Source organism: Amborella trichopoda, chromosome 5, assembly GCF_054954075.1.
Source record: "Amborella trichopoda isolate Santa Cruz 75 chromosome 5, AtrichopodaSantaCruz75HAP2 v2.0, whole genome shotgun sequence".
In the NCBI taxonomy this organism is placed as follows: Eukaryota; Viridiplantae; Streptophyta; class Magnoliopsida; order Amborellales; family Amborellaceae; genus Amborella; species Amborella trichopoda.
Window position 1 is genome coordinate 3013057 of NC_142340.1, and position 15005 is coordinate 3028061.

The 15005-nt window shown below is 35.9% G+C and overlaps 1 protein-coding gene across 1 annotated transcript; it reads left to right on the forward strand.

The window, feature by feature from the left end:
- Positions 1-560: 560 nt before the first annotated feature.
- LOC18443361 (nuclear pore complex Nup85-like protein) lies at positions 561-11901 on the forward strand. Its single transcript, XM_006853553.4, has 18 exons — positions 561-1264; positions 3861-3963; positions 4347-4457; positions 4568-4651; positions 5788-5859; positions 5990-6046; positions 6170-6289; positions 6366-6566; positions 7428-7538; positions 7628-7665; positions 7891-8047; positions 9049-9150; positions 9276-9332; positions 9779-9925; positions 10119-10189; positions 10283-10394; positions 11162-11218; positions 11544-11901. Exons 1-18 carry the CDS (start codon positions 888-890, stop codon positions 11736-11738), a joined length of 2172 nt encoding a protein of 723 aa, XP_006853615.1. The 5' UTR covers positions 561-887; the 3' UTR covers positions 11739-11901.
- Positions 11902-15005: the final 3104 nt, after the last annotated feature.

Genomic DNA, 15005 nt, shown 5'->3' on the forward strand with positions numbered 1-15005 from the left:
TAAAATGCTTGTGTAGAAATATTAGGGCAACCTCACATGTGTCGCACGTGTGCCCGGAGGGAACCAGGCTGAACCGGACAAAACTGGATTGGAACAGGCGGTTCTCCTTTAGAAACAGGCGGTTTCCAATTTTGTATCGTAACCGGCGCGAGCTGTGCCGGTTTCCCAGCCGAATCGGGCGAGTCCAGTTCGGCTCGTCGATTTTTAAAACACTAGATCAAACGATGAAAAATTTCCTTTTCATTGCCACTATATGACTCCGTAGGACATTCAAATTCGGACAAAACCGGATTGGAACCGACGGTTCTCCTCTAGAAATGAGCGGTTTCTAGTTTTGTATCCGTAGAACATTCAAATTCGGACAAAATCGGATTGGAACCGGCGGTTCTCCTCTAGAAATGAGCGGTTTCTAGTTTTGTATCAGAACAGACACAAACTGTGCCGATTCTCTAACCGAAACCGAGTCCGGTTCGACTCGCCGATTTTTAAACACTCGATCAAATGATGAAAAATTTCCATTTCATTGCCACTATATGACTCCGTAGAACATTCAAATTCCCGCAGCCAGCTTCCCTCGAAATTATTTCCCAGACGGTAAAACCTTAGTCCATTTGCAGAGGGTGAGCGCTTACGGCTATGGCTTCTAAAGCTTGATAAAAGAACCGACTGAATCCATCTCCTGACCTCAAAACCCTAATTTCCTAAACCCTATAATCTGCCATTTTCTGGAAGAAGCCACCTGCTTTGCTATGCAGGACTGCATAATCCGCCATTCCTTCTCTGGTTTTCAAATCATTTTCCATAGCCTCATACCCAAACTCTAAAACTCAACAACAATAATACTGTATCCTGATTCTTAAACCCAAAGTCTTTTCTGGTCTCCTGAGATGCCTGGTAGAGCTTCAGAGTCGGCCACTACAGCCCTGGTTCCCTTTGTTCCAGAGGTCAAAGAACAATTGGTCTATCGCCTCTCTCATGGCGTCCAAACCCCAGCTTCTTCTCTCTCTATCTCGTGGTCGAGAGGGAACTCGCTGAGAGTTGCTATTTTTCGGCAGCCATCGCTAGAATCCAGCGAGGAAATGGCAGGAAACTCAGGCGAGGGGGACGTGGTGGAGTTGAGGATGGGAGTTGAAGATGGTGAAATCGATGAGGTCAGGAAAAGGAGGATTGCTTATGGCTCTGCTCCTGCTTTTGCTTTGTTGCAAAGCAGGAGGAACTTGGTCATGGCGTCTAATAGCTTTGGTTCTTCACTCCACAGTGACTGGTAAATGACAGTTTAATTTAGCTTGTTTGATTTGTTTTTAGTTTTGTTTTCTATGAATTAATTGTTTACTGGATGAGTGCAATGGTAATTGCTTTGAGTGGAGGGTCTGAGCTTTTTTTCTTTTCTTTTTCTTTTTAATTTTGATTTTAATGCCAAAGTCAATTCATTTTATTTATTTATTTATCTTGGATTTAGAGTTTATATCGAGTGCTTTGTACTGGAGCTATGAACTTTTAATAAATTTTCATTCACAATCACTAATTGTTCATTTGAACTAATTTCTAGTTTTGGGCTGTCGATGAATGGTAATCACGATGATACTGTTATTCCATTCTTCTTGTAATAATAAGTTCATTAGGTTTTCCGGGATTTGGTTATGGGATTGCATTTAGTCAGGGAATTCAAGATACACATTACAACCAAATGATTCTCATACATTTGAAATGATTTTCCTGAATCTTTGGTACTGGGATGTGTATTCTATCTTCTTTTTTTCAACCAAGGTGACATTATATTAGATATTAACTAGTATGTACAACCCACAGGTCAGGTGCTCACAAAAAGAAAACAAAGCAAAAGCTAAATAAGCCAAAAACGAAATAAAGAAAAATAGAAAAAGGGTTCTAACAGGAAAGGAAGAGAGAAAGAATGAGAGAGAGAGACGCTGGGATGAGAGACAGATAAAGAGAGAGCAGAGAGATGGTATTCTACCTTAAAAGAGTTTTTGGGTAAGTTTTAATAAAATGCTTACAAGTAATATTCTAGCAATGATGATCCTTACAATTCCGAAATTGTATCTGTAATTAGCTGTCTGGGTTTCAACAATTAAAATGGATGGCATTTTACACAATTCAGTATTTAAGACTGTAGCGTGAACACAGGTACTCAATTACAATTCCATAAAATCCATGGCTACAGATTCACACAACATTTAGAACCCCTATTATGTTCCCCTGAATTTCAAATTATCACCATGGTTATGAAATTAGCCGACCCAATTAGTTGGGAAAAGGCTTTGATGATGACGATAATCACGCTGATGAGATTAACTAGCAAGTTGGACTGATTTTATATACATTGCCATATATGTTAATAAGTGTGGTCGGATTTTACCCATTTTGGGATTTTAACTGGTGATACATTGCTCTCTGGCTTGAGTTTCTAAAAGTAAGCCGTAAATTAGAGACTGTTATTTTTTTTTAAAGTAGAAACGCAAAGTCACAACAGAGCTTCTTACAAGTCTTGAAGTTTGGGAACTGGAAAATGAGACTTGAAATTGCAATATTTGAAGTTTGGGAACTAGCATCAGCTGTAGCTAATATTTGAGACTTCTAGAGGGCTGAAATTGCAATATGAGCCACATCTCTATGTCTATGTCAATTTCTTTCTTAGGGCTGTTGGCTACCTCTTTTATTCATGTGAATTGGCTTTAATCATGTTATTCCCATCAAGTTAAAGTTATCTAATTGTGATGCAATTCAGCATTATCGTTTGTTATTTGCACTACAACATTGTGCAACACTACAGGAAAAGGCTTGAGTATGTTACATCTTTTTTCTCATTTCCTATTTAAGTGACCCATGAGTAGATCCTAATTCAAAGGAACAGTAAGATTTGGTTGGTGGGCAATCCATCACACATACACACACACACACACACACACACCCACCCATCCCCCAGACCGAAAAAAAGAGAACTGCATGATATTAACATTTTATTATTACTATTCAGTGTGATTCAGATTGGTACGGTGAGTGGATGATCCAAAACCTGATTCCAGGTTTCTATATATGGAAGGAGAAAATGAAGGTCTGACTCAGTTATCTATAAGAAAGTGCTGTAGTTCTCCACAATATGTGGAAGACAGGGCAAATTATAGGATTTGTTCTTTTACCTCAAACAGAACAGCATTAATTCCTGAATTGAAAATGGATGTATTGCATAAGAGCGTTATCCTTGAAGTAGCCTACCTTAAGAACATCAAATTCCAGAGCAACCAGAAGGAACACACGTATTTATTAAAAGAAAAAGGATTTACATTCTTACCCTTGAGTATAGCATGATTTGCTTTTTACCAAGAAAATTAAGAAAATGAAGAAATAGCATTTTGGCATTTCAAGTGATTCATTTTGGGTCCATTAAATGAAAAACCCTGTTGAAATTTTAGATCTTTATCTTATACAGTCGTGTGTCTCTTGTCAAATATCTGAGAGGTAGTTTGTGGGGTAATATGGTCCTCGTTTATATAGTAACAATAATCAATTGGGTGTCACCTACTGGTAAAACTTTAAAGAGCCACCTTGTTGATTGTGTTTTTAACTTAAAGTTAGCAACTGAGCATCTGCTGCCCTCTTTGAATTACATATGCACTTCTTGGCATCATTTTGTTATTTATTGATGGTACATTTTACTAGTTGGTTGCATGCAAAAATCCTACTTTATATCAGGACAAGTCAAGTGAGTTTCTATCTTCTATTTCAGTTTCTTTGGCTTACGATTTCTAACTTTTTTTTTTTAATTTCACCAATTAAAGTAATAAAGAAACTATTGGTTACTTTTCCTCTCGTGGATACGACATGCTGTCTAATGTCTACAGGTGGCAGCATGTTTTGGAGTACAGTAGACATATAAGGGATTTGCTGGGAAATTTGAAGTCTTCTCCTGTTTCAGTGATTGAAGATCCAAAAGCTCTTCTAAAGGTAATGCTGCAGCCTTTATTGGTTTTTTTTTTATTATTATTATAAATTTTAACCAAATATGAATCCACAACTGTACATATTTCTGGTTTGGATCTTGCACCAGGAAAGCTGTTTATTTGTTTTTGTATTGGGGAACCTGGTTCTATTGCAATATGCTTAAAATATGTTATTTTTTTGTTTATTTTGACGTTTGCAGATAATGGGTTATTGGTTAGCATTGTGTAAATTATACAAATCGATTGAACCTGAACCAGGCATTGTATTAACATTTGCTTTCATTTTAACATCAGAATGTTATACTGACAAGGGGCATTTTTTATTTCATATCTATAATATTTCCCTAGTTACATTCTATTATAAAATGAGAGGTTTGGTTAATGCAGTCATCTGAGAAACCGACCTCTTCGAAGGCTGCATGGGAGTTGATGGAATTTTTTTATGTGGATAAGCTCTCACTTTCTTGGCTTCCAGAGCGTCTTGTTGATTGGTTAGCAGTAATATTCTATCTTTCTGTTGTTTTTCCTGCACTTTCAGATTGTCTCTCTTTTAAAATGGAAAATGGTCATTGCAATTTCTAATAGCTAATTATGCGTTTTATTTGCAGGATTATGATAGTCTCCTTTCTGGGACAGATATGACTGTTCATTCAAAGCTTGCTTCTTTGCAAAAGAAACTTGTTGAGCTGCAGGTTTGACCCCCTGGTGATCTTTTCAGCAACTTCCGTTTTTTACATGGGCTACTTTCTGGCTGGAGAGTGCGACACATACAGTCCCCTATGTAAAATAGTAAAATGTTATGAACTTGCTTATAACATTGGGGTTGGGGTCGTGTTGGTAGCACCATTTGTACCCCAGCTAAGGTCTAGGCTTCTATTCTCACCTAACGCATTCAAAACCCCCCAGCTAAGGTCTAGGCTTCTATTCTCACCTAACGCATTCAAAACCCCTAAAGATTTAAAAAAACGGGTAGGGGCTCATCATCCCCACTGAATTATCCAAAAAAAAAAAAAAAACTCGCTCACATGCATGCATGGAAACTTGAGCAGGACAGGAAAGGACTTGAGACTCATCTAATTCCAGTTGGTTTGGACACCTGCCATGTTCTTGGAAGACAAATATAACTCTTTTCTGAGTTTAAGTGTTCGTAAAATTATTTTGAAAAATAGAATATAAAAAACAAAAATTATTTATTTAAATATTTGAGTTGGATAAGCCTCGGATGAGTTTGATCTTTTCAATTTTGAAGTGATTATTGATATTTTCTTTAATTCTGATGGGCTAAAATCAGTTAATTGTATGTTTGCTGCTTCATTATTAGTGTGTTACTTTATACTGTATGTGATATGGAGTTTTGTCTATTTTTTTTTGGGTGCGATTTGTATAGAGCCAATGCTTTAAACAATCAAAGTAAAGCGCACCTTCAAATAGTGTCGAGAAATGTGGTTTCAATACCGGAAGTCTTTATGATAGCCTTAAAATATATGTCCATCTTTAATTATAAAATTTAAAGCTTAAAAAATAGTGTAGATCGAGCAGATCTATGAAAACTTGAAAATCTTGAAACTTGGCGATCCAAATATGCGTTACAAGATGCGCCACTTCCAAAACTTGAAATCCATTTTTTTTCTCATGTCCATGCATCTTGATGTCGAGATGATCAATTTGAGGATATTTGGGCATTAAAACAACTCTTCTAGTGAATTTTTTTAAGTGGGCACTAATTTTATTGTTTTGAGCCTTGGCTCTATATAAACTTTTTTCTTGATTTTTTCCAGCTGTTGTGATATTTTCAAATATATGATTGTTTGATAACTCTGTTAAACAGTTCATTGAGGATTCCAAAGAGTACTGGGAAGCAATTGCATCTGCACTCGCAGTTGGATGGCTTGATATTGTGGTTAGTTTTAAAAAAAATTTCTAGTGTTCGAGTTTTTACTATTTGTTTTGTGAAGTGTGATCAGTGGAAAAAAATTTCAATTATGCAATGCTTCATTTCCATTTGAAGTTCCTGTGATGATTTCTTTTAGGTGAAATTGTTGAGGTTGCATGGATCTTATCAGCTTGATCAGATTGACAACCGCGAGGTTTGTACAGTATACTATGAAGCTGCAAAAGTTCAGTTGGAGTAACAAAACAAACAAGTATAACGTAAATTGGAAGAGAGGTGAACAAACCATCAATTTTCTGCTTGTGTATACTTGTAACAGATTGAAAATGGACTTGTTGAGGCCATTGCTGTTCTTGTTTCAACAATGCCACGTATGCGTCCAGAGTTACGAGCTGGGGGATTAGGACAGTGCTTTGATACTAAGCCTGATTTTGTAAAGGTATAAGGGTTTATGATGCTTGTGTGGCTCATACTTTCCTTTGTAAATGTTATGAATTTTGGTTGATGTTGTATAGGCTTGGGAGAAATGGCGAGGCCAAGTAGCTAAGCTTGATTGCAGTGCATTTTGGGTAAAATGTGATCATCGTCAAACCATGGATGGCTTGAAGAATTTGTTACAAATTATGCTGGGGAACTTGGACGATCTTTGTGCTGCCACTTACCAATGGATGGAGCTGCTTACATCACACTTTCTTTTCATCAGACCATTCACAATGGTTAGAGTGCCTATCAAAACCATGTTTCCCTCTTTTAACAATTTAGAGTTACCCGCCCAAAAAAATTCACATACGAGAAGGAACGTTTATGATGAGTGTTGTAGATTATTTTTGTACGTTTTCTCTGTTTAGGAGGTGTGGCCTTTCTAACGTATATATTTTATTTAGGCTTTGAGTTAATGTTAAGTTTCTTTATTTCATAGAACATTTGATTGAAGTTCTCTAAACTTATATTGTATAAATGTGTCAGAGATGAGGCAGATATTTGTACTCACCGAGATATTTGTTTAATCCTATACAATGTCAAAAACTCAAAATAAGTATGCAAAACATCAAAAACTCAAATTTGCAGTCTTGTCTTGTTATTTATTGATTGACCATTATTAATGTTTTGGTATGAAACTCATCCCTCAATAAATAAATGAATAAATATTTTGGTATGAATCCGTATCACAAGTATTAGAGTACTTTTAGTCCTTAAAATACAGCTTGCCATTAAGTAGAAGCCTAGAACGGAAATGCAACCAGCATACTTGGTTAATAGCTGCTTAACCACTCAGATATGCAACCAGTATACTTGGTTAATAGCTGCTTAACCACTCACATTGCCCCACTGTCTTGTAATTACAAGACCATTTTCACATTGAACATCTGTGCCGCGCTACACCCACCCTTCCCGAACGAGAAAGGAAGGAAAAAGAAAGAAGAAGAGAAAATTGTCTGGAGTTAGAATCCTAGAGCTTGTGAATGCATATTCTACTCCGTTGATGCTCAATTGTGTCCAGAGCCCAAGGGTTTCCTTTCATATTCTCATCTCCAAACTCTCCTCACTAGTGACTTTAGCTGCTTATTTTTTTCCAGGGTTTGGAAGCCATGCACAGTTTAGCTCAGAAGTGCATCCTGCTGAAACCCACATCAGATGGGAACCGGTTGATGGATCTTCTTCTTGGAATACTTGGAGATAATACTGAGGTAGTGTAAACTTTGATTCTTGTTGCTTCATGTGCATTTTATCAGGATTTATATGTCAACTAATGTGTTGATGTTTTTGTTTTCTTCAGGTTGTCTTAGCAGAATGCTCAAGAACATTTGGTCCTTGGTGAGCCTTTAGGTTCTCTTATAGCGGGCTATTTGCTTAGAGAGAAGAAAGACTGAAAGACATTTCCTAATGTTTGGGTTTATTTATTACAGTGAGTTTTTGGGGGTGCTGGATGACTGCTGTAACTTAGTGGTCATACAGATTACAAGCTTTATGTTAGTCATGCATATCATGTCTATTCAGAATTTATATGGCACTATGGTCTATGTGTTTTATGGTGTGCAGGATGGTGGTGCATGCCATAGAGTTGTTGACTGCCAAGAGCCACCAAGCAGAGGTTGTTTTGCATGAGCAGCGCTATAACTTGGGGGGAATTAGCATAGAGGAACTTCATCGCCTCGTATATGCTCAAGTTTTATCATCTCATGCTTTAACTTGGCAAGTGAGTATTCAATAGCTAGTGGCTAGGTTTGCATGCCGAGCCAACTGTCAAGTTGATGACTTGTGTTTTAAATGATGCTAATATCGTTCTCTTGCTCCTAGGAGCTATCCTGCTGTCTCTTGATGCTCGACTAGAAAACTACCATTTGTATTTGTGTATTAACTTAGGAATTCACTATATTTTTAATTCCAACAGGTGCGGCAGATAACAGAAGTGAATTATTTCCTAGTGTAAACTAGACCTGCTGCTATCCAGTTAGCATCTCTAGGTCTGCAATGCAGTTAAGCTCGATTCAGAGCCTTTTTTTTTAATCACTTATTTTGGAGTAGGTCATCATGGAAATCAAACCTGGAACATAGGTGTTTCTATGGTCAACATTGTAACCAATCAAGCCGGCGTCCCATATCCTAAGAAAGTGTAGGTTTCATGGGACAAACTTCAAGGGCTTGAACCCTTGACTTCCCTCACCAAACCTGGATGTCTACCAGTTGCACATGCACATCAGTATGCATGCATAACTGTACTTATATTTAAGAATTGGAGGTCATAGTTGATGAACTAACTCATCTTATCTTTTATTGATCGAGAAATGGCAATGAACATGATGTACTGATTAATGTCTTTAGCCTTACCTGTTTTAAACCCTGCATTATGCATTGTCTTATCATTTCTCTTACCTAGATGTTCCGCAAAATGATATTTACTTGTATGGGTTGGTATTTTTTAATCTGTGATTTTTAGATCTCTTAACATGTAAGTAGGTATAGTTCCTATTTATTTTGTCCATTGCAAGCTTTCTGTGGCATTCTTTGGTACTATTACAAAGAGATTATCCCTGAGAAAAAGATGTTTAGCGAAAATCTCAGCTGTTTGTTTTTGGAAAATCTTAACCACATTGAACCAGTGCCCCCAATTGCATACTTTGTTCATTATTTTGTCAATATTTTGGTCTCCTTCACCACTGAATGTCTGATATTCTAGGGTTGTTTATATCCATGCAGCTTGCTCCAATATATCTTGCAGCATGTCCAAAGCAGGGCTTGGGATTATTGGAACTTTTATTGTATAAGCAACCTATGCGACATAATCGCCAAATACTTAAGGTAGTTGTGCTTATAATAAGAGATTGGGCTAAGTTTCATCTTTCTTCTTTTCTCAGCTACTGCTAATTTATCTGTTTCTGCTATTTTTACAGTACTTAACTATGATGTGTTTGCTACTGGAACAGAATATTGAGATTTGCCGATTATATGAGCTTGGTCAAATCGAGTCAAGCATTATGAAGGTGCTTACTGTTCTTGTAGTCAAGTACTTACTCGCCCATATTGTGCAAAATGAAAAAGAAAAATATTCCTATAGGCAAGGACTGCAAGTTTGATGGGAAAGTATACGATGACCCTGTGGACTGTTGGTAAACCACAGTCCATTGGGTAATCAACCACTAATCATCGTCTATTCAAACGAATGATAATGGAGAGAGTTGGATCGTCCAGAACAGAACACAAACCCCATGGTGGGTCCAACTATCTCTCTGTTGCTGTCTACTTGATATGCAGTTATGACCACGGGCTGTGTTTTCGCATAAGATTATAATAAACTTCTCACAATTTGAAATTGTGGGCATTGTGTAACAATGGATGAGTAAGTGGTATATGCATTAATATTTTCAACTCCGAGTTTTTCTAGTGATCCGTTTGTTTTTGAACCCCAAGTTTTACTGCTCTTGGACAGATTGCTGGAATGCATCATTGGAAGCATGGCAGGAAAGGTGCTGGGATCTATTGGCTTCAACGAGCGGGTGATGAAGCTCGACTCAATGAAATTGCTCAGCAGCTATTTGGGCTTGTTGGGAAGTCATTTTCTGATGAAAGTTTTAGGGTAAATTCTTTTGGGTTTTTTATTCGATGTGTTACACAAAGTATCTTATCTTTTTTTCTTTTTCTTTTCAATATAGTTAGATGAGTTCCTTTTATATATACTGTCATTTATAATTAGTTATTCTATTGCTCTCAAGAGATTATGTGACTAGACTCCTACTCTATTATTTTAGTTTTTCATGTTGTTTTTACAGCAATGGGAACGATTGATTGAGTTGCTGGGTGTCGAGGGCGAAAATCTGGGAGGACTCGAGTTTCTTCATAAGTATTTACCATTGCACTTTGCTAGTATAATTTAGATAGTTCAGTAGGTTTTATTTCTATAGATGAGTAAATAACCTTTGAATGTAACTTTTAGGTACAGAGATTTCAAGAAATCACTTCAGATGATTCCAGATGATGTCAGCATTGAACCTAGTAATGAGAAAGCTGTCAATGCTGCTGTTCAAGCTGTGGATGCTCTCATACTTGTATGCTTCCTGAGGTTTCTTAGCCACAAAAAACTGCTTAATATAGTTTTTTTGCATTTCTACAAAAATAAAATGATTTTGTTTGCTTTTAAGTGAGATCTTGAGTATGTCAAAGATCACTTGCTTCTTTCAAGCTTGGTTCATTTGCCTGGTCGATTTTCCCCATTCAACATCCCCTAGCTTAGAACATTTGTAGAAATTCAGTGGTCTAAGCAACTGAGAGAGAAACTTATTTTCGTGGATCTATTATCACTAACTTTGGCAAATCAGTGCAAGATTTAGACTAAACATTTCTCAAATGTGATGTAATCACAAGGAAAATGATCTTATAGGCCCACCAGCCCATGTTTAAGCCCAATGGCTGGATTGAAGCATCCAGAAGTGACTGAACAATGTTGTACGTTTGATTTTTTTCTTTTTTTTTTCCTTTTAAAAGGTGGGCCTGTGGACCCCAAATTTTGCAAAAATGTGTGCATCGCATAGGCGCTAAAAAATGAAAAAATGGATACAAGTGCAAATGTTGGCAGAATGTGTGTGCCATTCTTGGCAGTCCATATCGCCCCTTCTACTTAAATCTGGGTTTTGAGCTTGTGCTACAGTATAAGCTCTTCAGCTCACAGAATCGATATCCTAATGACTATTTTCTTTTGTGGGAACAGCTTTGATTTAATCTCTGCCAGAATGTTTTTAAACTAATTTATATTGGTGGCTCAAATTTTAAACAAACTGTTTGGAATGCTTACTTAATCTGAACCAACTTTTTACAGCTCATGAAGAGCCCATCAACACCCCAACGCTTTTGGCTGCCTCTCTTACAAGATTCAGTGAGTAAATATACATGATATAGAAACTGTGTTAGAAATATATGCTTTTGCCATTCTCCTTTGAAAATGTCAGTGAAGCTTTCCCCATTTTGATGTGTAAGAAGTATATTCTAGATTACGAAACCCAAAAATGACCTTCTTTTCTTTCTCATAGCTTCCGTGTTGAAGATTATACTCGATATTATGAGATTTGTATCTTCTCAGGATTCTCACATTAAGATTTGATACTTTCTGTTTTATTTATTTTTATTATAAAAGCTACTATTATGACTTGCTCTGTCATCTGTCTGCTTTCTCCTGTCTCTAACATGAACACAACGTCCAGATGAAGTTGTTGAACTGGAGACACCGCCCTCTCCTCAATGTCTCTCAGACCAACTTGTTGCTGAACAAGCTTCAAGAGCTCTCTTTGGCGAGGCTACGCCCTGATTACTGTGATTCAGATCTTCCCCATCAGGTTCTGAGCTCCATCAGATTGGCACTAGCAATGAATCTTGGTCGAGCAATGATACAAGAGTGATAAAAATTTATTGGTGTCTTTAAATTAGTCCCGATGAGAGAGAGAGAGAGAGAGAGGTTTTTGCGGAATTGCAGTTTTCAGAAAGAAATGTGTTATGCATGTATTTTGTTGAAATAGGTGTTTTCAGATTCCTCTAATTTTATTTGAAATCTCTTTCGTCTTAGCTTTTGCTTTTCTTTGGCTGGATAATCTTAAGTACTGTTTGGGATGGCCTTTTTTGGCACCTAGAGTTGTGCCAACATGGGTGGTGTGCTTGATGAGTGTATCGTCATCATTATCATCTTAGCCTTATCAGTGAAGAAAAAATAAAAAACACTTTTACATGTTATCTAATGAAAATGTGGATATTGTCGGGGTTTGATTGGGCGTGTATTTTTACCCATGTCCTATAGGGTGAAAAAGAAGATGGAAAAAACTCATTATTGCTAGTATTGGGGTGTGGTTTGTATAAGGCTAAGGCCCGAAACAATCAAAGTGAGGCACACCTTCAAATAGTATAGAAAGATATTGTTTCATTACCGAAAATATAACTTTATTTTTATCTTTAGTTATAAATTTTAAAGCGTAAAAAATAGTGTAGATCAAATAGATTTATGAATACTTGAAAAACTTGAAAATTACCGGTATAAGATACACTATTTTCAAGATTCAAGGTTTTTTTTTAATGTCCACGTAACTCAATGTCTGGATACGGTTTAACATTGAAACAATCTCTTCTAGTGAATTTTTGAGGTGCATTTTAGTTTGATTGTTTAGAACTTCAACTTTATATGAACTTTGTCTTTATTGTTATATCCTCGCAGGTTTCGAGGGTTTGTATTTTGGGGCAAGCTTTTTATGCTTTCCCTACAACATAAAACTTATATATATTTTCCTTTATCCAACCCTCCATTTTGAATGGAGGGTTAAGATTGCCTCAATCACATTATTACGTTCGAACACTATTTTATTTTTAATTTTTTTTATATAAACTATTTTGATATCAAATTTTGTACGTCGAATTTTCTATTAAACTTGTACTACTAAAAAATATATAAAAAATATTCTCAATAAAATAAAATGATCAAAATACCCTTGAAAGTTTCAAGGGGTATTTTGGTTATTATATTTTATCTAAAAATTATTTTTAATATTGTTTATAGGTGCGCCTTAATGAGAAGATGACACGTACTAAATTTTATATCCATATAATTTTTCTAAAAAAAAGTTAAAAATAAAATAATTCGAGACGTCGAATTTAAGATCAAACGGTGAGTAACTTTTTGATCAAAATTGTACGGCTCGATGTTAGGGGAAGTATAAAAACCCTTGCCCACAAAAGTAAAGAAAAAGATAAAGTTGGAATGTAGGGGAAGTATAAAAACCCTTGCCCACAAAAGTAAAGAAAAAGATAAAGTTGGAATGTAGTTGTCATGGCATCCAAATGGGCCTTCAACTTCGCAAATTATGGGTGTATTCATTCGATATGCGTTTTTATAAGTAACATTGGCCACAAAGCATGCATGAACTTCTTCTTCGCTGTTTTTTTTTTTGGGTTTAATTTGAAACTTAGCGAGATTAAATTCTAGATGTCCCGTTGTGGCACTGTTTGACACAAATCCAATACAACACGAAGTGGAAGGTCAAAAAAAAAAAAAAGGGTCTGCCTAAAAGAACATAATTTCAAGTCGTAAAAAAATATATACAAATTTACAGTTTTATTGAGGTTATGCCCTTCACTATAATAAAATAACGAACTAAGATTCATATAGCCGATCCAAATTAGTTTGAAAAGGCTTCGACGATGATGATGTCACGTTGTGGTATTGTCACCCCGAATACTTCAGGGAGCCACATTCTCTCTTTGATTTTTACTTTTTACTAGGAGGGGGGGGGGGGGGGGGGGTTGTTTTAGGGATCCTTAAATCGTCTTGAGTACTTTGGGTTTTACATTTTGTTTTAGTTCTTACGTCTTAGTAATATATGGCCCAATCTAACTTGGGATCGGTGGAGCCAATCGGAATCCGACATCTAGTGTTTAGTGCCTGATTCCGATTTGCACCACTACAAAGCAACATGGTATGGTCTCGTTTGGGCGAATTGACATGCGTGATGTTAGAGAGGGAATACAGATGTTAGGGAGAGAGAGAGAGATGTTGAGACGCCATAAGAGAGAGAGAGAGGCACATTTTGAGCTTGAGACGCCATGAAAAAGATAGCTCGACTAAGTGGGCTTGAGATACCCAAGAGTACAAACAAAAGAAGCAATATACTCAGAGAGCTCCGCCTAGTGGGCTTGAGATACCCAAGAGTACAAACAAAAGAAGCAACATACCAAAAGCAAAGGAAAGTTCCATCATAAAAAGCTATGCGCCTGACTCAATTAATCTTAGGAATTTAAGCTCTTTACAATTATTTTTTCATTAGTTAATCTTTTATTTAAAAATAAATAAATTTAATAAGATATCTATTAGAGATGTATTATTTAACATTATATACGTTTGTAATTATTTCATATCACAATCATGCGTATTTTGATGGGTATTTCAAAGTTAAATTAGATAGGAACAGTATACCATGAGGTCATTTACCTTTAGTACAAGGTTGTCACAATTAATCTTGATCATTGGACGTGAAATTGGGTGGCATTTATCTCATTGACCTAAGCCCAAAGTTCAAAAAAAAGTTTCTCAAATTTAGGGACTATAAATTTGGATATGGTTTCTATAAGGTTGCAACCTTAAGCAATCCAATTAAGGTGCACCTCCAAATTTTATCATAACATATACTTTTGTTGTAAAAAATTCTTAGGATTATCTTAAAAACTATTTTCATATCTAATTATAAAATTATAAACTTAAAAAATGGTTAAAATCAAGTAAATCTATGAACATATGAAAATCTTGAAAATTGACGATCTAGATAATGTGTTATAAGATGCAATATTTTTGGGACTCAAAAACTTTTTTTTTTTTTTAATATTTATACATCTTGATGTCAAGATAATCAATTAGAGGGTTTTTTAACATTAAAACAACCTTTCTGATAATTTTTTAGGTGCATCTATGATTCTACATTTTAAGGTTGCAACCTTATATAAACTTTTCCCTATAAATTTTAGAATCCACTTATGGCAACTTGTTCAATATTTGAAAAAAAATAAGAAGAAGTAAAGTTTAGTTTATGAACTTTTAGATCTAACTACTAGAAATTGGATTATGTCATCATCATCGTCAAAGCTTTTTTTCAACTAATTGGGGTCGGCTACACGAATCATGTTCTGTCATT

Coding starts and splice junctions, on each gene's coding strand:
- LOC18443361 (XM_006853553.4), top strand. CDS start 888: ATGCCTGGTAGAGCTTCAGAGTCGGCCACTACAGCCCTGGTTCCCTTT. Junction 3,964..4,346: donor ATCCAAAAGCTCTTCTAAAG/GTAATGCTGCAG, acceptor TGGTTAATGCAG/TCATCTGAGAAACCGACCTC. Junction 9,333..9,778: donor TCGAGTCAAGCATTATGAAG/GTGCTTACTGTT, acceptor GCTCTTGGACAG/ATTGCTGGAATGCATCATTG.